The 24,702-nt window shown below is 31.1% G+C and overlaps 1 protein-coding gene and 2 pseudogenes across 6 annotated transcripts in view; 1 reads left to right on the top strand and 2 right to left on the bottom strand.

The window, feature by feature from the left end:
• The window catches only part of CNTLN (centlein), a 269,734-nt gene that overhangs the window by 106,754 nt on the left and 138,278 nt on the right, over positions 1-24,702 (bottom strand). For all 6 annotated transcript variants that reach the window (XM_023533714.1, XM_011365337.2, XM_023533712.1 and 3 more), the window contains exons 11-13: positions 21,675-21,796; positions 20,215-20,334; positions 3,473-3,573 (exon numbers count right to left, since the gene is read on the bottom strand). In XM_023533714.1, coding sequence (XP_023389482.1) covers positions 3,473-3,573; positions 20,215-20,334; positions 21,675-21,796 — 343 coding nt within the window. The remainder of the gene's footprint in view (positions 1-3,472; positions 3,574-20,214; positions 20,335-21,674; positions 21,797-24,702) is intronic.
• Positions 12,481-12,599, top strand: LOC111743228 (annotated as a pseudogene).
• LOC111743224 lies at positions 17,861-17,978 on the bottom strand (annotated as a pseudogene).

The raw sequence follows: 24,702 nt of genomic DNA, 5'->3' as shown, positions 1-24,702 counted from the left end.
GGCAAACAAATGAAGTGAGCTCTATGATTGCTCTAGCTTACTGCCTACTAAGAGTTTCTGGCCCATGGTACAGAAATGGTAGAAGCTAAGTGGAGTCTGGTAATCTTCCTAAATTGAAGAGACAGATCCCAGATTCCACTAAGTCCAAGGAAGAGAGAATTTGCAGGGAAAGTGCCAGGTAGAAGAGATCTGCTCAGAGACAGAAAGAGCTTTACAGATCTACAGAGGGTCCCCCCTGAGTCTTTAGCTAAGTTTTGATCAGCACATGCATGTGAGTAAACAATACAAAGAAAGATCTACCTAAAAGGATAAACATTCTTCAGCAGAGTAAAAAATAAATAAATAAAAAGACATGTATAGTCGAAAAAAGATAAGCATTACAGCATAATACCAAATATAAGTCTGGGTCTATAGAAAGGCATGAAGAGCAGCGGAAGTGGTTCTCAGTAGAGGAAAACAAGAACCTTCAGGGCTAGTTACATCTAAGACTCCAGACTAAACACAGACAATAATTTGAATCCTTGGAATCACCCCTTCAACCAGGAAACAATCTCTCTTAGGTGGGCTGATGAGAACATTTCACTAAATACAGATTTAAAATCCAGTCTAGAAGAAAACACAATTTAAGCAAGCAAAGAATGTACCAAAACCTTGAATTTAATAAAATATTAGCTCATAAAAGAGATAATAAGGCATCCAAAGGAAACGAAGTGGTAACTTGAAGAGTTAAGGCAATAAATTGAGAGCCAAAAAACATCATTGTAGATCTAAGAGAAATATTAGAAAAAAACAAAGAAAAGAATACATATGGCTAAAAATTGAATTACTTATGAAAGAAAACTGACAATCAACTGATTGCAGAAGAAAAAGACAAAAGATTAAATTAGAATAAAATAGATATGAAGGCCAGACAAGAAATAATCTAACATTAGAGTATAAAAAAATGAAACAGAAAACACATGCAAAAATATATACAAGAAAAATTTCCTTGAAATGAAGGAAGATCTTAATTGAAAAATAATAAATTATATAGATAATCCAAAAGAATACAATTTAGAACAAAGTATGTCAGGACATATTCTATTTAAATTTTGGAACATCAAATTGAAAAATGTAAAAACTCAAACATCCACATAGCAAAAGCAAATCACATCCAAAGCAAGGAGTAAGGTTCCAGAGGGAGAGGGAATCAGACACTTCTCCATAATACGCCTCCACAGCAACTCCGTGTTCCAAAAATGAGTAATCCTTAGAAAGTTCTTAGGGGGGGAAAAGTATGACCCAATAAAATTATACCCAGCCAATTTATCCCTTGACTATAAAAAATGTGGAAATATATTCTTAAATATGTAAGCTCTTGTTATATATGGCTATTTTGATTACTTCTTGAAAAAAAACAACAACATACTTTCAATTATATAGCTAACCAAGGAATAAATCAAAATAAAGAATGCATAAACAGAAAGGCCATGTCTTTTAGAAAATGTGATGAATATTGAAATCATTATATTCAGACACCGATTTTATTTTGCTTCATTTGATTGCACTTGACAGATACTGTGTTTTCATCAGCATCAAGGCAAGGCCCTCCACCAGAAAAAAAGACTACAATTAATTAAAGGCTTAGATGATGATGAGCAGTTTTTAGCAAGAAATACTTTTTAATTAAAGTATGTGCATTGTTCTATTAGACATAATGCTATTGCATACTTAGCCGACTATAGTATAATATAAACATAACTTTTATAGGTACTAAATAACCAAAAAACTTGAGTGACTAGCTTTATTGAGATATTCTATTTAGCATGGCGACCTGAAACTGAATCCACAATATTTCTAAGGTATGCCTGTATAGAAATAAGTGTTTGAAACTAGGAAGTCATTGCTACAATATGTAAAGTCGTAGACTTTGATAAAATTAAGAAGTAATTTAATAAACAAAACTCAAGATGTGGGAGAAACAAGTGAAATGTTCTATAAAATTGATGGTATTCTCATCTTGCATGGCAAAATGTTAATTTTTAATATGCCCTGAAATTGAAATATATACTTTAAAAATATATACTTTAAAAATTCCATCTATAATAATTTTGGAACTTTTTAATCTTAGTGGAAACTTTCAGAAATTAATACTCTTGAAAAATGAAACATTTATCTAAAGTTTAGTAGTTCCTTTACTTTTACATCTGTTTCTTTTCATTTGGTTAGCTCTAAATAAGAATTATGTAAATTTCTTTTTTAATAGCATATGTTATGATTTTCTTTTCACACAATTTCTCTATCTGGGCTTCTTTGTTTATTAGTATGAAAAGATTTTTGATTTGATAATTAATTCTGAAATTCTGATTATTTTTGTATGTTTGTGAGTTAGGAGTTTTTGCTTTCTTCTTTTTATTCTTTCTTATTGTTTGAATATTTTTAAGTAGAATGATTTTTCCAAAAACAACAAAGTTATGTTAAAAAGGTAAACCAAGGATAAAGTTTTAGAGAATCCCTATAGTTAAGGAAAAAAACTGAAAGAAGTCCCAGTGGAAGAGACTAAGAAGACACAAGAAAGAGAAGTAGAAGGTAAAACAGGGGAAAATCAGTGTTTCAGAAGCTAATTAAGGAGTAAGCCTGAAATATAACATAAATCAATGGTGTAAAACAGAGGGCTTCAAATATTGTTCTTGACAATTCATCAGTAACCTAAGTAAGAACAATTGAAACAACAACAGTTTCAGATGAGTGGTATATGAAAACTTAATTATTAAGTATAAATTAAGTATAAATTAAGTTAATCATTAAGTATAAATCGTGGACACCTAAAAAGTATAATGGTAACAATTAAGCTTTAACAAGGTTAAGTAAATGAAAACAAATCCAGTCAAATCAACCTTATTGACCTTTTTCTAATAAGGTACTGAAGTATGGACTGAAGTTGTATAGTAAATATAGTTATCCTGATTTCAACAAAAGAATAACCTTGCAATTGGAACAGATATATTCGTTCATACTGAACATTTTTAGGCTACTGGTCAGGCAGGTTGCAGGTTTATAGATCCCCAAGTTTCCTTCTAATTCTAAGATTCTGATTTTAGGACAATCAATGAAAACTAAATGATTTTTCCAGAAAAATGTATGTCAAACAAAAATATAAATGCATTATTGACATTGAGCTCAATAACTCTATAATATCTATAAAACTTTAAACAAACATAACTAGTAAAACTTCATCAATGAATAATAAAAATAAATTACCTTTTCTTATGAAACAGCTTTCTAGAATTTTTAATAAATTATAAAGCTGACTTTCTGGTGTTCTATTTGATTTTCTCACAACAGGTGAAAATGTTAATGAGATATCAATGAGTAAAGTAGTGGAAAGAGGGAGAACAAAGGCAAGACTCTTAGAAGGAATTAAAATAAAATATCAAGAACTAGATAATTAAAAAATGTCTGCATTAAATATTTATTCTTACAAATAATTTACCTTCTCTTTTCTCTGCTATACATGTATTCAATTCTTGTATTGTTGCTTTATCAATAGATATATGCACTTTAAGTTTATCCAATTCTTCTTGAAGATTCATCCTATGAAAGTTAAAGCAATAAATAATTATTTTAAGAAATGATGTAGCAAACAAACACAGGTAGCAAGGTTATTTAAAAACATATGAATTAGACAGTAGTAAAATAAAAGCAAAAATATATTAATAAATCTTAACAATTAAAACTGAATTTTAATACGGATTTGAAGAGTAAAATATTTTAAGTGATTTTTAACTTTATCTAAATAAACATGCTAAATACTTTAAACAGACTATATGACACACAGATGTGCTATGCAGAACAATAATACACACAGATATGCTATGTAGAACAATAATAAAAAAATGTAATACATAGCACTGAAAGCAAAGATAGTAAATTTCTAGATGCCAAGTAAAGATAAAGAATCCTTACTAGTAAAATGGAATTGAGCTACAGTGGCAAAAGACCTGGATCAAGTACTGTCCATGGAGACCTCAGACCTTGAGATCTGAGTATGGATAGAAGTTTATGCTCAAGGCCCTTCATGGCTAAGAGACAAAGTTGGGCTAACTGCATAAAGCTAGGAGACAAAAAATTGCTAAATGAAAACCCAAATATCAGAGCTTATCTGATTAAAATTCTATTAAAAAGAGATTTCCTGCCCCAATCTGAGGGTGGGATAAAAATCAACCATGTGAAATCAGAATCCTAAGCCTGGCTTCAAAATCGAGCCATATATATTTGCAGAGACCTAACAAATCGATAATATTGCAAAACCTGGTTTACTGCCAGTGTACACTGATAAATTCAGGAGGACATACTTATCCACTAAAGAGAGGCTTCCACAACTAAAAGAAAGGAGAAATACCACCACCGAAAATCATTCTCAAAGAAGAAGTCGAGTTTGCAGAGAAGAATAAACATATAAATAAGTTCAAAGCTATAAATGACAGTCTACATATTACTACTCCTAGAATGGGAGAATGCACAAGGAAATAGAGGTAACAGAACAATTCAAAATGAATTTTTATTAAATTAGAGTTTTTTAAATATTGAAAAAGAAAGAAAAAGAGGTGATAAACACATATTTAAAAGAACAGGGATTTATGAAACAAGAGAAGACAAATAAGACAACCAAATAACATATAAAAATGCTAAATAAAATAACTAAAATTAATAATAAATTAATAATTGAAATTTAAAACTCAATAGATGGGTTAATTAACACATAGACAAAGTTTTTGAAAATTGGTAAAATGAAAGACAACACAAAGAAATAAAGAGAAGAAAAATAGTAACAATATATGAATTAGAATGGAATAAGAAGCCCAGAAAGCATCTAATAGAAATTATTCTATTAGAATTGAGTACGGAATTGAGAAAATTTGGTGGGGCTGGGAGGAGGAAGAGAATATTTAAAATACAATTACTAAAGATTGAAGACTGATGAAAAGTATGAGTTAACAGATTAAGAAAGTTATCAAAAATTTCAAACAGAATAAGTAAAACTATACTCACACTTAGAAACATAGGAAAACTGCAGGACTCCAGAGAAAAAAAGACAATTTTAAAATCAATCAGCTAGCAAAGAAAAATCAATTAACTAAAGAATTTCAGAATGGCCCCACAAAGAAAAAACAGACGTAGCTCATCTCAATTTCCATTTCTTTGGGTCTCAAATCACTAACCCAGTAGAACACAAGGCTACAGTTGTTGGAAATTTTCTTTCTTTCTTCTTTAAAGGTATTTACACTTACAGCTTGTTCTTTTTAGGAAGAACTCACACAATCCCTACTTCTAATAAGACATATTTACAAATATTAGGGGCCACCTTGTTCTTGAGTCAAACTAAGCTTTACAAACCAGAGCTATAAAGGAAACTATTCCAAGACCTCACACGGTTCTGGGAGACATTTGAATTGTGACCAACTAAAGAGGAGAATCTTTGTTGAACGCAAGGGGTATTCAACAAAGAACTCAAAAGGGTCATTCTAATGAGTAAAGAAAGATAAGCAAGCCTCTGGTAAAGGATACTCTAAACCTGTACTAACAAGGTGTTAAAAAAAAACAAAACTGAAAATGTTCAAACTGAGTTTTTTTTTTTTTAACATACCTCTCTCAGTAATCAATGGAAAAAGTGGGTAGAGATCAGTAAGAACATGGAATATTTGAAATGCGCTATGAAAATATTTGACCTAACAGACATTTATAAAATACTCCACCCAATAACGACAAGATGCACATTCTTTTCAAGTGCTATGGAATTTTTACCAAGATAAAACCACGGGCTGGACCATAAACAATGCTCAGTAAAATTTAAAATATCTAAATCATGCAGAGTATCTTCTATGACCACAGTATCATTAAATTAGAAATCATTACCAGAAAGCTGTCTGGAAATTTTCCAAATGTTTGAAATTAAAGAACCTAGTTTTAAGTACTTTTTTTTCTCAATGAAGGCTCCAAGAGAAATTAGAAAATATTTTGAACTTGCAAAAAATTAAAACACAACATTTCAAAATTTGTGAGGTACTAAAGCAGTGCTTATATGGACACGTACAGCATTATATTCTTATATTAGAAAAGAAGAAGGATCTACAATGATTTAAGCTTCCAACTTAAAAAAAAACACACAGAAAAAGAAGACAAATCAAGCTGCTCACTTTTTTATTATATGTATTGGACATTTGGATGTGCTCTTCTGTGAAATATCTGTTTAAGCATTTTACTCATGTTTCTATTGGGTTGCATGTCCTTTTCTTGTTTATTCATAGGAATTCTTCATATATTCTGAATGCTAGTCCTTTGCTGGACATATGTACTGCAATGTCTTTTTTCACTCTGAAAGTTACCTTTTAATTTACTTAATAGTATCTTTCAGTGAACAGAAGTTCTTGATTTTAATATAGTGCAGTTTGTCAATTTTTAATTTATATTTAGTCCTCTTTAAATCCAGTTTAAGAAACCTTTACCTACTGTAAAAACAAAAAGATGTTCTTTGTTTCCCTCTAAAAGTTTTACTATTTTATCCTTCACATTTAGGTCTGTAGCCCATCTACAATTGACTTTTGTGTACAGTATAACATAAAATATTCTACTAATTATAATTGTTTTTTAAAAATTGAAGTTCTTAGGACTTTAAGCATACAGTTATATCATCTAATATTTTGGTTGTTTCCAGTTTTTCATAATTAAAAACAATGCTATAGTGAACATCCTTGTATATGTGCCTATATGCAAGATCGCTTTAGTGTTTTTAACTAGAAGTGTAATTACTGGGTCTTTGAGTACATACTTATAAAAAAACCCAAAATGTTTCAACATTAAAAAAAGTATGGAGAATAGTATAAGCAACATTAATATACCAATCATCTAGAGTTAAAAACACTAACATTCATAACTTTTATTTTTGTGAAAAAATAAAATGATCTGTAAGTAGTTGTACCCCATATAATATTACATTTTCTTCCCTCTCCAGAAATTATCAGTATCTTTAATTTTGTATGTATATTTCTGTTTCATGTTTTAATACTATACATGTTTGTATAGCTACATATAATTATATTTTTGTGAATATGTGTGCATGTATGTGCACACATATATATATCTACAAAATACAGTAGTTCTATGATTAAAAATACTATATTTTTCCAGAATATGTTATAGCGTGTATACCATAATTCAACTTCGTTCCTTTAACTCAACTTTTATTTTTAAAGCATTTCCATTTTGATAAATGTAGGTCTAATTTATTCATGTTAAATACCATATATAGTATCTCATTATATTAATATACCACACTGCACTTACATCAACTACTAATGGTCATTTAGATTGTTTCTAATTCTTCACTATTACAAAAATACCGCAATATTCTTATTAATATGTCTTAGTTCACTTTATTTAAAATATTTCTAAGAATCTATTTGAGTAAAATTTTTCTCTCACGCATTTATATATTCTATAGATGGAATTACAAATATTGAGAAAAGATATCCCCAAATTAAATGCTTTTTTATATTTGAAGATAATTTTGCCTACATTTCTACATTGATAATATATGATAGTATATTTCTTATGAACATTAAGAAGCAACTGATCTACACTGAAAACAAAACTATTCTGAAATCTGAAGTAGTTTTTAGAATAAATAAATACTTTGTATTAGTTGCCTATATCATTTAAAATAAATTTTTATATTTATATGTGGTCATTAGCATTCAATTCAGAAGTTCAAACTCAACATCCTTGATAAAATTATTTTCTCTAAAGAAAAAATGCGTTAAGATAGACTGCGTTATTTGGTGTTACAAAACACACTAAATACAAGAAAGTAACTCTGCTAACGTTTTAAAGAAAAATCAGAGGATTATTCAATACTTAAAATTTACTATGTAATTCCTTAAGTAAATACTATGTTATCCTTTAAGCAATTTAAAACATATACATATAGTGCCACAGATGTATGAAAACAAATGAAGGCAGCAATTAAATTAATAATACTATATGTATGATGTTAGGATCTAAATGTTTATATGCCCCTATAATTCTTGTTGAAATTCTAAGCCCCAAAGAAAGGAGGTGGAACTTTTCAGAGGTGCTTAGCTTATGACAGTGGAGCCATCATGAATAGGATTAGTGTCCTTATAAGAGACCCCAGAGAGCTCCGTTGCCTCATTGGTCATGTGAGGATAAGACAAGAAATCTGCAAGCTGGAATAAGGCCCTCACCTGATCATGAGGGCACCCTAATCTCAGAATTCCAGCATTCAGAACTGTGAGAAATAAATTTCTGTTGTTCATAAGTTATCCAGTCTGTGCTATTATATTATAGTAGCCTGAACAGACTAAGACATATGACATCAAAAATAAATACTATATGTATGTATATATATATATATGTATACATATGTATATATATATATATGTATATATGTGTATACATATATATATAGTTTTAAATGTAACAAAAAGCAATTTAAGGTAGCAACATCAAGTTAGTCTCGAGTTAAAAAATAAAACTTCAAAATATTTTTTCCATTTACTCCAATAAAATATCTGCCAATGGACACAAAATGTTCTTTTTCTTAGCTCACAATCTTGTTAACCATACAGCAAAGTACAATGACAATACAACATAAGTATAATAGCTCAAATGTGGAAACAACCCAAATATCAAACAATAGATAAATGGATAAACAAAATGTGGTTTTTATATACAGTGTAAAATTGTTCCATCTTAAAAAGGAAAAAAATTCTAGCACATGCTACAACACAGAAAAACCTTGAAAATATTATGACAAATGAAATAAACCAGACACAAAAAGAAAACTATTGTATGATTCCACTTATATTAGGTACCTAGAAAAGGCATATTCATAGACACAGAAAGGAGAAAGAGACAAAGGCTGAGAGAAAAAGAGAATGAGAAGTTACTATTAATGGTTTCAATTTGAGAAGATGAAAATGTTCTGGAGACTGATGGTAGTAACTGATTGTTTTACCAGTAGTAAAACCATGTGAATATATTTAATGGCACTGAACTGTACACCTAAAAATGGTTACAATGGGAAATTTTAGGTTATGTATATTTTACCACGATAAAAAACACATCTCCGACAATTTAGATTGATTATACAGCAAACAAAAGTATAAACCATTTCTATATTTTAGTCGGATAGAATAGCAGGAAAGATGGAGGCGGGGAATGGAATGGAAAGAATGAGGGAAACACAAACATGGAAAGGCATGGAAGAGTTTTATCTTCATATTAATCAAAGTTTGTAATTATATATTTGTATGCTTATTGATTATTATTTGTGTTCTCAAGTAACCTGAAGCCCTGTGAAGCCTGGAGCCATATGTGTTTTGCTCGATATTTTACTTCCAATACCCAGCATAGTTATTGAATTAGTGAATGAAAGCACAAACAATACAGAGTCCCACAGATTTAGTTATATGTAACTAATATTTTAAATCTCCATAATTTAAAAGGCTTTTTAACATATAGCATTTACTTAGCTATAATGTTTACTTGCTTCCAGGCCTCAGTATGTTAATAGTATCTTGAATGAATTCTTAATGCCTATCGATGGTTCTTAAGTTCATCATGTTCTGAAGAATTCTAGAGACAGAAAAGAGGGATATAAGGGACCCTAGGCTTTGGGGCTCTAAATCAGCAATGAATTAGGTTTTATGCTAATCTCGTTCCGAAACTTCTCACTCCTACTGAGGAACACTTAATAGATGAGTTTACTTATGAAAGCTCTAATCTTACTAGATGAATAATTTGTCCCTGGTTCTCAATCATAAAGTAACTGAGATTCAAAACCTGTTGTCACATAGCCTTGAAATCCATTGCCTTTCAATGGACCTTGATAACTTGTACAACTCCTGATTACATTAATATCCCAGAACTTAAATTCTCCTTTGCACTTGGGCTTATAGCGTGTGCTGTTCCATGTTGTATTGATTTCTCAAGGACAAACATCTTTAAATTTTCATCTTATTAATTCATCTCATTAACTCTTACATGTAGACCATATAGACTGTCAAAGTTATAAAAAATAATATCTGGAATAACTGGATATTCACATGCAAAAGAATAAAGTTGACCTACTTCACAGCATACAAAAAAATAACTAAAAATGAACCCAAGATCTAAACATGAGCTAAAACTATAAAACAGAAGAAAACATGGGGGTAAATCTTTATGACCTTGGACTTGGCAATGGCTATATAGATGTGACACCAAAAGCATAAACAACAAAAGAAAAAATATATAAATTAGATTTCACCGAAATTAAAAACTTTTGTACATCCAAGGACTCTATCATGAAAAGAAAGAGACAACCTACAGAATGGGAGAAAATATTTACAAATGCCTAATAAAAAGAATATGCAAATCAAAAAAGAAGAGAGAGAGAAAGAGAAGGAAAGAAAAAATAATAATAATAACAATTGTTGACAAGGATGTGGGGAAAGTAGAACCTTTCTTTTGTAGATTGCTGGTGGGAATGTAAAATGATACAGACACTATGGCAGTTCCTCAAAAAGTTAAACATAGACCATATAACTCAGAAATTCTGCTCAAACAAGTGCTTATACACAATTGTTCATATAGTAGCACAATTTACAATGGCCAAAAAGTAGAAGAAACCCAAATGTCCATCAATGAATACATAAATTGTGGTAATACACACAATGCTATTCAGCCGCAAAAAGGAATGAAGTACTGATACATACTACAATATGGATGAAGCTTGAAAACATTACACTAAGTGAAAGAAGCCAGACATAAAAGGTCACATTTTGTATGATTCTGTTTATATGAAATATTCAGAACAGGTAAATCTGTAGGGGAGAGAGCAGATTAGTGGTTCCAAGGAGCTGGTAGAAAAGAGAAATGGGGATATGGGGAATAATTTCTTATTAGGTATGGAGTCTCTTCTGGGGCTGATAAAAATGCTTTGGATTAGATAAAGACCATGGCTACCCAACACCACAAATGCACTAAATGCTACTGAATTGTATGCTTTAAAATAAAACTATTATGTAATTTGTACATTGTTGTTATCAAAAATACATTTATTTTCAAAATATGTCAGGATTAGCAGACATTTTTTTCCTAAGAATTTTATTTCCAACGCATGTTGGAGAAATGCAGTTCCTAAAATTTTCACTTTTATATATGAAAAAAATTCTTGCTTAAGAAGATAGGGAGTCTTGCTTTGAAGAAGTAAAAATACAGCTGAACTTTTCTACCATAATATTTTTATTTTAGTTCCTTAAGCAATTATTATTGAATTTTATAAAATAGCCTTTGAAATTATGGCCTATATATATTCAACATTTAACCCAAGAGAGAAGCAAGTACTATATTCTGAGCTATGCCATTGATTTATATAATATGTTTACATTTTACCATTAAAGAAAAATTATCAAAGATCATTGAAATAAAGAAGACTTTAACTAGTTATGATATATGGGCTAAAATTCCTTACTTCTACAAAATAAAATTGAAGTTTTTAATTATGAATTCTAAACCCTTAACCACTGACCCCAACTCTAACTGCCTTCATTGACAAATTCATTAACCAGGATTCTCAGCATCAAGTAGGAAAAACATCAGTAATTTTTGTGAATATTTTCCATTCTCATACTTATTTTCAGTTAAGAAACAAAAGTGAAGCAGAAATGGTAAGATATTCAAGTGTGTTATATAAAAAATTTAGATTTTAAGAGCAATGGAAAGATAATTCCATTTCAACAGGGGAGAGATATGCTCAGTTTTGTATTTTAAAAGATCACTGCAGCACTGGGGAAAAGTGGATCCAAGGGGATAATAGTGGATGTAGGGAGGTGTTTACAAGTTTATTCTAGTTGGCGAGGGACGATGTGGTAATTTGGATAAGGGCACTGATAATAAGAAAGAAACAGACCTATTCTAGAGATAATTGTGATGTAGAATCATTAAGACTTGGTGTAGACTGTTAGAAGGTCAGATAGAGGAAAAAATCTGTTATAATCCCTTAGGTTTCTGTTTTGAGCAAATGAACAATCATAATGCCATTTTCCCTAATTTATGCCACTACTATTCCCTTACTATTGATCTTACTACACTTTTGCCTGTTTTTCCTGCTGTGTTGCGAGGTCCTAATGAAAAGTGTGGCATATGATTTCTGTTTCTCTGCGCCTTAGCAGAGTGTCCAGGTGCAAAATTTTATATAGGTTATAAATTAGGATAAGAAGACCAAAATTACCTACCCAATGCAAGCTCCTGGTTTATTTAGCCAAGGATATAGAAAACATATAATAAATATCAGCATAACTTCCTTTCTCTTCTAGGGTTCCTAGCAAGGACATGCCAGATACTGTATAAGAAATGCTTGATTGCTTGATACTCTATGGCATCCTTTTTATAGTTTTACATCATTAGTCAGAAAGAACGTACAGAAATGCTTTTATAGTCTACAGCCATGCTACCCTGAACAAGTCCAATCCCATCTGATCTCGGAAGCTAAGCAGGGTTGGGCCTGGTTAGTACTTGGATGGGAGACCACTCAGGGAGACCAGGTGCTGTAGGTGTAAAAAGTAAAAAAAAATAAGAGATTGTAAGCTGACAAGATCCTTGCAATCTGTGAGGTCAATCAAGGGTTATCTTGCTTAAAAGAAAAAAGAAAAAGAAAAAGAAAAAAAGAAATGTTTTTACAGTAATGTTTTTATTTAGGAGAATGTTAACATGACTTTGTTAGTTCACAAATCTAATTTAGTGTCAGTAAGGCAATATCCTCAACTAAATGAAAAAGCTGAGTGAGCCTACTAGCATTTCTGAAAGTTTTCCTTGCCTCTTTTATCTAGCATCCCAAAGAGTGGTTTTACCTCGCCAGTACATGGAAGGTACCCCTAAAATAAACATTATTGTTTAAAATTATGACTCTTCAGTACATCTCTGTATATTCAGTCCCTAACTTAGTGCCTGGCTCTAAATTATATTGTTTAAATATTGACTAAATAAGTAGATGAATAAATACATAAATATGTGTTAAATGAATATTGAAGGAATAAGCCAATTTATCAGTTCATTGAAGATTGTTACGTTCTTGGTCTTTTTGTTAAACTATCATTATGATATAATGATTAGATATATTTTATACACCCAAATGAATTATTATAGGAACTCTATTCCATGCAACTCTCATAAGTCTTCAAACTATAGCAGCAACAAATACTTCTGACCATACTCAATGGTAGATACACTATAACTTGGTAGGATCATTTTTTTAAATCATATTTTATAAGCTTAGAGTTGCCACATACCATTTTTATTAGGATCTTGAAAAGTTCATTCAACTTTTAAGATTAGATTTGGAAGTACTTTTCAAATTTAGTTTAAAAGTATTTTTAGTAGTACATCTTTTTTATGTGTTCTAGCTTTAAATTTAAAATATAGTTATTCTTGCATAAATAGAGGTAAATTTTACTCCTTAAAACGTCAGGGCTAAGTATTAAACTAGATCCTAATTAATGTATGACACAAAAATAAGACTTCCCAGTCCACAGAAAAACAAGTTGAAATTTCTGATTCCTGACAAGAAGGAATAGATGTATTTATCCCTATTCCTCCCACTAATTAAATATAAAAACCCTGAAATATAATATATAAAACAAACATAAGACTCTGAAAGGCAGGGTGAAGAAAAAAATACGATCAGGATTTTTCGAGTAGAGGAACAACTCGTGATAGGTTTCGAGTAAAGTAACAACTCGTGATAGGTTCCCTAGCTTTTTCTTTCCTCTTAAATATCTCAAACTAGGTACTGAAGAAACCTACAACCCAGAAATGCCAATGGACACAAACAAAAAAGTCTCAAGAACAGTCTTGTCTTCTCTCTTTAGCCAAAGAACTGGGAATGGGGCAGACTAGCAGGACAGAATCTCGTTGATGATAACCACCACTGGAGAAAAAAAAAGGAAACAGCCTTGCTCTCACTGTCAATGAAGGCCAAGTGAGAAGCTTGGACTTCCACCAAGATCAAGTGGTAATGAAGCACTCCTTTGCACCACCTTTAATGCAATGTCAGCAGGGACGAAGTTAGGAGCTAAGAATCCCACGCCTTCCTGGCAGTAATGATGTGACCCTCTCTCTCAGACATGATATCATCAGAGGTCTGTTAATATAAAAGATTTAAATAAGACCAAGAGTCTCGAAACAATACTCCAAATGTCTAGTAGGCAACTGAAAATCACTCATCATACCAAGAACAAAGAAAATCCCAACTTGAAAGAGAAATCATAATTAAGAAATGCCGCCACCAAGATAATGCATAAGTTAAAATTATTTGACAGGATTTTAAAGTAGCCATGATTAAAATGTTCCAATGAACAATTATGAATGATGTTGAAACAAACAAAAGAATCTCAGCAAATAAATAAGAGACATAAAGAAAAATCAAATGTAAATCTTAGAATTGAAAATTATAAAACCAAAATAAAAATCACACTGCATAGGCTCAATAGCAGTAATGACAATTTAAGAGGAAAGAACCAGTGATCTTGCAAACAGATAATAGAAATTACCCAATTTCAATAAGAGAGATAAAATATGAAAAATAAAGTGAACAGAGCCTCAGGGAGCTGTAGGACAATATTAAATGATCTAATATTCATAAGAATAGAGTCCCAGAAGGAGAGAAAAATATGGGGCTGAGAAAAGTATTTGAAGAAATAATGACCAAAATTTTCCAAATCTGACAAAAGTACAAATCTAGAGATTCAAACTTATAGAATTCCAAACAGGATAAACCCAAAGAAATCCAAACAGGATAAACCCAAAGAAATCCATGCCAAGACATATCACAATCAAACATGTGAAAAGAAAAAGGAAAAATGATTAAAAGCAGCTAGAGAGTATGATGCATTACCTTTAGAAGAACAATGATTCAAATAGCAGTATAATTTCCATCAGTAATCATGGAGACCAGAAGGAAGTGGCGAATTTTCAAAGTGCTAACAACAAAAATTGCTAACCCAGAATTCTCTATCCAGTGAAAATATCCTTCAGGAATGAAGGCAAAATGAAGACATTATAGAAAGAAGAAAACTTAAGAGAATTTGTTGCTTGCCAACCTACCCTAAAAAAAGGTCTAAAGGTAAATTTTTCAAACAGAAAAAAAAAATGGTAAAAGAAAATTTGGAAGGTCAGAAGTAAAGAATAAAAGGTCAGAAGGAAAGAATAAAAATATCTCTAATATATTTATCAGTAAAACTATAGGCTATCCCTCTTTCAAAGTTTTAAAATTATGTTTGACAGTTGAAGTAAAAATTATAACAATATCTAATGAGTTTTTAAATGTATTTAGAGAAAATATTTATGACAGTTATATAATAAAGGGGGGAGTATAAAGGGACATATATAGTAGTAAGGTTTCTACATTCCTCTGAAAGTGGTAAAATGCTGATACCAGTAGACTGTCATAAGTTATGTACATATAGCCCTTAGAGTAAACACGAAAAAACTAATTCAAAAAGATATACTCCAAAACACTATAGAGAAATTAAGAGGTAATTCTAAAAAAAACATTCAAGTAACACACAGGAAGGAAGGCAAAGGGAAACAGAGGAAACAAACAAAATAAATAATAACATGGCAGACTTAGCCCTAAAATATCAATAATGTAAGATATAATGTCAGCATGGAAAAATGTAACTTATTTCTATACACTCGCAATATATAATTAGAAACCAAAATTAAATATACAATACCATTATAATAGCTCTAAAATTTAAATACTTTGGCACAAATCTAACAAAAAGATTAGACATATAGAATCTGCATGCTAAAACTAAAACACTGATAAAAGAAATATCAATAAATTAAGAGGTCTACAGCCCTGCTACCCTGAATAAGCCCAATACCGTCTGATCTCAGAAGCTAAGCAGGGTCGGGCCTGGTTAGCACTTGGATGAGAGACCACTTAGGAAGACCAGGTACTGTAAAAAATAAAAAAATAAAAAATAAGGGATTGTAAGTTGACAAGGTCCTTGCAATCTATGAGGTCAACCAAGGGTTGCCTCGCCTGAAAAAAAATTAAAAATTAAATATTAATTAATTAATTAATTAAGAGACATGCCATATTCATGGAATAGAAGACTTAACATAGTTAATGTGTCCGTTTTCTCCAAACTGATCTATAGATTTAACACAATTTCAATCAAGATTTCTACATGACTTTGGTAGCTGTAGCTATATTTTTTTTTATCTTTTTTTGTAGCTAAGACTTACATGAAAAAGCAAAGGGACTAGAAAAGCCATAACGATTTTGAAAAAGAATAAAGCTGTTTGACTCACACTAAGTTTAAGACTTCTTAGAAAGCTATAGTAATTAAAACAGTGTGGTGTTCACAAAAGCTTAGGTACTCAGATTAATGGAAGAAAATAAAGTCTTGAAATAGACCCACAGAAATATAGTCAGTTGATATATTTGACAGTTACAAAGGCAATTTATTGGAGAAAGAAGTCTTTTCAAAAATGATGTTGATACTATTAACATACATTTGCAAAAGACATAAACTTCAACCTTTAACTCATAACTTGCACAAATATTAGCTCGACATGAATCACAGAGCTAAATATAAAACTTTTAGAAGAAAACATGGAATAAAATACTTGTGATCTCAGATCTGGAAGATAGTTATTAGAAGATAAAAAAATAAATTGGACTTCAAAATTAAAACTTTTGCCATGCAAAAGACATTGTTAAGAGAATAAAAAGGTAATCTATAGAGTGAAAGAAAATATTTGCAAATCGCACATTGGATTAAGAACTTGTATAAAGATTTTATAGAGAACAATTATTGTTTAATTGGTTTACTAACCAATCAATTATTTTAATGGGCAAATGATTTGAAGACATTCATCAAAGAAGATATAAAGACAGCAAATAAGCTTGTAAAAAATTATTGATACCATTCACCTTAGGGAAATGCAAATTAATATCACAATGAGATAGCAATGCACACCTACTAAAATGGTCTAAAAAATGACAACGCTAAGTGATGCCAAGGATGTGGAGCAACTTGACTCACATGCATTCCTGGTGGGAAGGAAAAATACTAAATCCACTCCGGAAAACACTTTGGGAGCTTCTCACAGAGTTATACATACGACCTAATAATGCAACTCCTAGGTATTTACCTTAAAAAATCAAAAAGTTACGCTCATACAAAAACTGCATACAGCAGTTCTATTCATAATTGCAAAAAAAACAAAGGCGCAAAAGTTCTTCAGTGATGAATAAACAAACTGTGGCACATTGATACAACAGAATACCACTTAGCAATTAAAAGGAACAAATTGAATGAATCAACACAATAAATCTCAAAGGCATTTTGCTGAGTAAAAGAAACCAATCTCGAAAAGTTAAAGCTTGTATGATCTCATGCATATGACATTCTGAAAAAAAGGCAAAGCTATAGCAAGAAAGAACAATCAGTGACTGGCAAGTATTAGGGATGGTAGAGGATTTGACTATAAAGGGGCAGAACAAGAGAATGTTTTGAGTTAATGGAACTAATTTATATCTTGATAGTGGCAGTAGTGACTTTAAACTATTGTACTAGATAGGTGATAGATGATAAATAGAGAATAGAGATATAGATGTAACACTGTATGTGTTATAACTCATAAAACTGTATGCTAAAAACTCAATGTACTATATATAATTTTTTTTTTTTAGGCGAGGCAACCCTTGGTTGACCTCACAGATTGCAAGGAACTTGTCGGCTTACAATCTCTTTTTTAAATTTTTTATGCTTACAGCACCAGTCCTTTATCTTTTATTTTTTACGTCTACAGCACCTGGTCTTCCTAAGTGGTCTCCCATTCAAGTACTAACCAGGCCCAACCCTGCTTAGCTTCCGAGATCAGACGGGATAGGGCTTGTTCAAGGTGGCATGGCCGTTAGACATAAATTTTTTAAAGTAAAAAATCTGTCATTAATAAACAAACCTCAATGAATAAAAGATTGATATTTTGTAAGTCTTATTGTTTCACCATGATATTTTTATTTCTATTTTTAACATATTTCATTAGAACATTTAATACAGAACACAATTCCAAGGAAGCTTCCTAGAGTAGAAAGTCTGATGTTCTCATTTAATTCACCTAGTAGATTGCCTGTCACACAGTAGCTCAAACACAGCTGTTAACTGATAAATGTTTCACAAAATAACTCTCCCTCCAAAAATATTATTATATGGTTTAAAGTTTATATCAATTATTTAGCATTCTTTAAGGTTATTTACCCAAACTTCACTACTTTAACTGAATTAAGAATTATCTTTACAAATGGCTATCACATTAATAAATTTAAACAGATTTCAGAGGGGCAGAGAGTTCCACATCTTTAGTAATGGCTCTTAGCATTTAATTTAAAGTACATGTATACACACAGCCGAGTAAACAGACCAGGATTCTAACGGTTCCCTAACTCTCTTAAAAGGAGTTATAATTTTTCTTTAGTTCAATTTCATTAATGAATTTAAAAAATCTCCACTTAGCTAATCTCTTCTTGATATTTTTTTGCATAAATTAGACATTGCAATTAGATTAGTTCTCCTCACCTAACTCATTTTGTCCAAAATTAACTTTTGTTTATGTAGATAAAAAGAATGTTAAAGATTATTAAAGTATTGATATATACTACAACATGGATAAACCTTATGAAAACATTATGCCAATTGAAAGAAGCTAGTCACAAAGGAACACATATTGTATAATTCCATTTAAATGAAATGTCTAGAATAGGCAAATCTATGGACACGGAAAGTAAATTAGTAGTTACCTAGGGCTGAAAATGGTAGGTGGAAGGATTGGAAGGTGCAGTTAATTGGTGTTAGGTGTGAGAGGTTTTGATGAAAATGTTCTAAAAATGCACAACTCTTCAAATATACTGAAAGCTATTGAATTGTTCACTTTATATGGTGAATTATATGGCTTATGACTCATATCTCAATAAAGCTATTAAAATTATCAGGGAATACTTCTGGGACAAATCCATAAAATAATTTTCAAGATATGAGAGTTTATTACCAGTATCAAACATTTACCACTAATAGAGTGTAGTAAACTTTAAGAGGAAAATTAACATGATGATTTCCTCAAAAGTTTATCATTGCATGCAAAAGGTGGTACTCTAAAGTTACATGTGTTGTCATATAGCATGTAGAATATAATTTTGATTTATAACTAAGAAAATTTAATGATATTTAATTACATTATACCACATAATACTAAATTCTAATAAGTAAAAGATATCCGGCCTTTCAAAAAATTACATGGTATGAGTGTCAAAAATTAACTCTAAATGAAGAAATAGTTAAGTAGAAAAAGAGGCTAATTATGTTGGTCTATCTCCTATTTGTTTCAAAAAAAGCGCTTGCTTTTTAGCAAGCTAAATATAATAGCCCGTAAATTATAAGATCAAGGAAGCAAACTGTATGTTTTCTAAAATATGGGTATCCTTCATCAAGTTTTATACTTAGGGCAGCTAAAAGACCTATGCAGAGGGATCAGCATTAAGCCCAAAGGACAGGCAGTGCACAGCTAGAAAGCAAGCAATTCCCTCGTGTCTTTTGCAGGTCACTACCAAGGACCATGTTAGCAGATCCATACCAGACCCTTAACAGGCAGTTCTGCTGCTACCAGTAATTAGCTTGGACAGCTCTGGCTCCAAGAGTAGCAGCAAGGCTACACCATAATGAGCTCAGCTGGGATTAGCAGGACAGGGCAGGGAACCAAGAGAGCTCAGGCATTCTGCATTGCGTATGTATCTAGGAGATCAAACAAGGATGGCTGGCTAGGTTATCCCCTCTCCACCTCATTCCAAAAATGAAGCACGGCAGTGTCTAAAATACAAGCTAATGAAGAACGACACCTCCAACAGATGAGAGCCACATTAATTAACACAATCCCTAGATCATATTATACAGTTTCAGCTAGAGCTAGCAAATGTGCAACTTGTTATTGCATTATAAATATATATTTTAAAAAGCTAGTCCTTTTTTCTTTTAATTTTATTGGCAAAAAAAAAAGATTATTTCATTTCCAAATTTTATAAGATATTTCTCTCATGGCCTTTAAGCCACAAAAATTTTCTCCCAAATGTTTATCTAAGTCCATATTGTTAAAAAAGAAACTCACTTCTGAATCATTAGCTCCTGGTTTTCCCTTCTGAAATAGGCCAGTTCATTCCATACAGCATCAGAATCTTCTTGTCGAAGTTGTTGGAGATCTGCTCTCTTTATTTTTCTGATTTCAGTCCTATATTTAAAATGAAGTTGCTTTCTTCCTTAATATGTTCGAAGTATAATAAAAATTCGTTCACAGATTCCCTAAAATTAAAAAATATCTATGCCCAAATTTCTAATTTAAGATCATTACTTATGGAATGAATTTCCTAAAACTTAAGTACATAGAATTTAAAATCTTATAATTTCCTAAAAAGCTAAGCTGCTACTATGGAAGGAAAGCTTAAGCAGATACATGATATTCCATTTCTCTCATTCATTCTACTAGTATTAAATCATACAGTATAGGACTGTCATGGTTTCTAAAAAAGACTATAAGCAACCAACTCATCTAGAATTTGCTACCAACTAATATGAATGTGGTATATTTGTTCTATATTAAAACAAGCTATCAGCAGTGAATACATCAGAAAGTAGTTTTCACAGTTCTAGTGAATACTAAAAAGTTAGGTGAGTATAGTCTAAATACAGGACAAATTGTTTTATCACTGCTTTACTGACAAGTGATATGAAACATTTTCCAATCTTCAGTGAAAAAAATTAGATGTGACAATTACCTACAAAACATGCCAAATGCCCTTTATGTTTTCATTCTCTGTACATAAAACACACTCTTCATTTTTATTTTATAAAAGTGCTGTACTGGCCAATTTAGAAACAGTATTCCTCTATAGAACAGACCAAGGTGTATCATCAACACTGCCCTAAAGGATCCATCTCAAAAGATAAGAGGGTGGTAGATTTTCTGTACTCATTCAGTCCTTTGCCCTCTGCTGATACTGTTAACAGGGGAGCCACTTACAACTAACCAAGATCTGAACACCTGTTCAAAAGCAATTGAACTGAGACCGCCAATTCATTCAGACAAGCTGCAGAATAAACTGGTGGATAGTAAAGATTTTCAAGTTGCATACTAGGTTGAAATATTTTTAAGATATCTAACTATGTATGTGAATTTCATATTTCTCTTGTCTTTCAATTAAAACTTAGTTTTTGAGTTATAAAAATTATAACACCAGTATTTATCCAAAGTAGATTTCCAATCAGGTGACTGTTAACTATTTTTGCTTTAAGTTATATACTTTTATTAAGCTACTCTACTGATATAAAAATGTATACGAGAATTTATAATTACCTATGCTAATGATTTCTGCAAATGATAGGAAAATCTATAGTTACTGCTAGCATCTTTCTGTTTTCATTTATTATATTCTCTCTTTAAAAATTCACAATAAAGATTTGACTACCAAATAATTTATTTAAAATCAAACAAAAGCCATTAAAACACCTATATGATGCTACTTCATTCCATTTAATATTTAGGAGAATGTCTTTATGAGCTATGTAACTCACATGCCACTGCCTTCTTCCCACTGTTTTAATTGCTCTTTTACTGCTCTGTAGTTGGTCTGTAACATCTGTAGCCTTTCCTTGCGTTTTTCATGGGCATCTCTTAGCTCATCATTTTCTTGGCTCTGAAGAACACAAAAAAGCAAGTATACAAGTTTGAAGAAAGCATTAATGTTATGTTACAAATAAAGGTTACTCATCTAAATATGAAATTTGGAAGAAAATAGAATGTAAATATGAATGAATTTATAAAACTTATTTAATTTAAAAAGAAAAGGAAAAATTCCTAACGTCACAGAATAGTTTTCCTTGATAAATTCAATTGACTCACTGCATTTTCTTTAAAGCTGCTTAAGTAATTTCAAATTTTTGCTATCAAATTACTTTCCTTTCCCTGTTATTAATTAGTATACATACAAATATTTATGAGCTACAAGGATTTGTCCATACATAAAGCATGATTATTTTGTTAGTTATAAGTACATATATAATTTGTATAAGTGAGTAGGAAGACCAATTCTTCGCCCATGTATTTATGATTAGTTTGTTATAAGGCACAAGGATTACATAGGAAGAAGAAAATCAGCTTGGACCTGTTAAGAATAGCATACTTTAAGCCTTTTTGGGTTGTACCATGAAGAACTGAAATGGGACAGCCAGGCTTAGTACTCTTAAAGAAGTAATGGGATATAGACAGTCCAAATATTACTAAGTTAAACAATTATAGTCAGTGACTTCTGAATGTTTTAAATAGAGCACATGAGATAAATCTTAATTTTTAGATACGACCACAAAATGAACTTACAAAGGCCAAATTTTCAGTTGAGAGGATATATTATATTACTTACGAACTGTGTTTCTCAAAGTTAAATAAGTAACTTCTTGAGTTTTTTTACCTTTGAGAATTTCAAATTTGTTTTTTAAACTTTTTCATATTTCTGTATGAAGGAATTTGTATTTTATTTAGTGGGGAAAACAGGTACTCTCTAATAGTATAGCGAAGTGAACTGAGTAGGCACATGGCAGTCAGAATGATCTGAATCCCATTCTTTAAGCATTCTCCTGTTAGCTGCATAATCTTAACAGTATTTAAATTAATTCAATTTCTTTTTCTGTAAAATATAAAAAAAGGACACAGAGATTTAAATTATGATGACTAAATTAAATGAGCTAACGTATAGGTACTGTCCTTGCCTTATAGAGGCACAGAGCAAGTCAGCTTCCTTCCCTCCTCTCTTCCCAGGTATTAACACTAATGCCCTTATCATTTACAAGCCAAATTCACTGTTTCCTTGACCATCTATCTCTCATATCAACAGTGAGGTAATACTTCACAGAGTTTGCATTATTGTATTGCAATTCTACCTGTCTCAACAGTATGGGTATTTTGTCTACTTTAAATATATGTCTAATAGGATAACTTAATTCTCTTAAATAGTTATTAGGAAGGATTTGAGCCCTGTGCACACCAAGTGATCTGTATGTCATATGGAATGGAAGTACTTGATAAAAAAGCATGAGAATGACATCATTTGACAGCGGCAATCAGAATAAATGTTATCCTAAAGAATTTCAGAAGACAAATCACAATCACTGAAAACTTGCTAAAAAAGTAACATGGTTTAATACCATGGTTAAAAATTCAGGATACTGAATTCAATTTTGTTCATTTCAATAGAAGAACCATATATTAAGAGCCTATTACATGCAGGGTGTTAAGTGCCAATAAGAGTTCAAGTCCCGCAACTCAATGTTACTAAGTTTTACTTTGACATAGTTACTTAAATTCAGTGTGTTTTAGTAGCTCTATTTTCAGAATTGAAGCTATTTATATGTCTTCTTCTAGGAAATAAAGAATGACCTTGAGTTTCCCATACTGTTGTTAAAAAAATCCAAATATCATTTCACTTCTTTGAACAATAAGCTTTCTAATCTTAAGTATGGGAAATAAATGAATAATTCAAATTAGCCAAATAGAAGACTAGTATTTAATGTTGATGTCATCTCATAAATAAACATAAGTTACTTATGTTTATTAGGATTCCTTAAGAATGTTTATTAGGAATTTAAACAAGATGTATTATAAATTAATTAATAAAACAATTATAAGAAATTTACAGATATTAGAAAAGATTCATGACAAAACATAATTTTAAAATAAACTTATTTTACTTAGTTAAAATTTCAAAAATAGCCTCTTGTAACCATTCTTCATTGAATCAAATCCTTCCCCATAAACTGATATTTTACAATGAATTCCTTAAAAATTATTACATACAAATTCAGTGGTTTTGAATCATTAAAAGTCTGTTTTAGAGTTCCTAGAAACTCTGAGTAAACAGAACCTAAAAGATTGTCCAAAAGGTAAAAATTAATAGAATGGGATAGCAAATTTTTTTCTATTATCTTTCACAATAATCTTCTGTTGAATTAATGGAATGAATTGAGTTTCTTATTGTTAGTACTGTTATTATTTTAGCATTTTTCTGTTCTGCCTCAGCTACCATTAATCACTGAATGTATACCCACTGTTTTCCTTAATCAACTATATTATGCTATTAATCCAAAGATTAAAACTCAATACAAATTTTCTGAGTCCTATATTTCTAAGGCACCCAACTCTAGGTTGTGGACTCCTATGGTCTGTGGCCTGTTAGGGACCTGGCCACACAGCAGGAGGTGACTGGTGGGCAAGCAAACAAAATTTCATCTGTATTTGCAGCTGCTCCCCAGTGCTAGCATCACCGCTTCAGCTCCACCTCAGATCAGGCATTAGATTCTCAAAGGAATATTGGTCCCTGGTGCCAAAAAGATTGGGAACTGCTGCATTTCACTTACGACATGCCAGGCTCTGTAGTAGGCATATTACTTAATCAAAGCACTTGATGTGGCCACTTCTAATTCCTAAAACTTTAGTGTAATATATTCAAAATTAGAGAATAGTTTGGCTTTCCTATTGTATTTAAATAAGTGGCTCCTTCCATTAAGTAGGGATTATAAGAAAATAGTTTATAGATAATCTTTAAGTTTT

The sequence above is a fragment of the Pteropus vampyrus genome, unplaced genomic scaffold (genome assembly GCF_000151845.1).
Source record: "Pteropus vampyrus isolate Shadow unplaced genomic scaffold, Pvam_2.0 Scaffold109, whole genome shotgun sequence".
NCBI lineage: Eukaryota > Metazoa > Chordata > Mammalia > Chiroptera > Pteropodidae > Pteropus > Pteropus vampyrus.
This window is presented reverse-complemented; position numbering and strand designations above follow the sequence as displayed.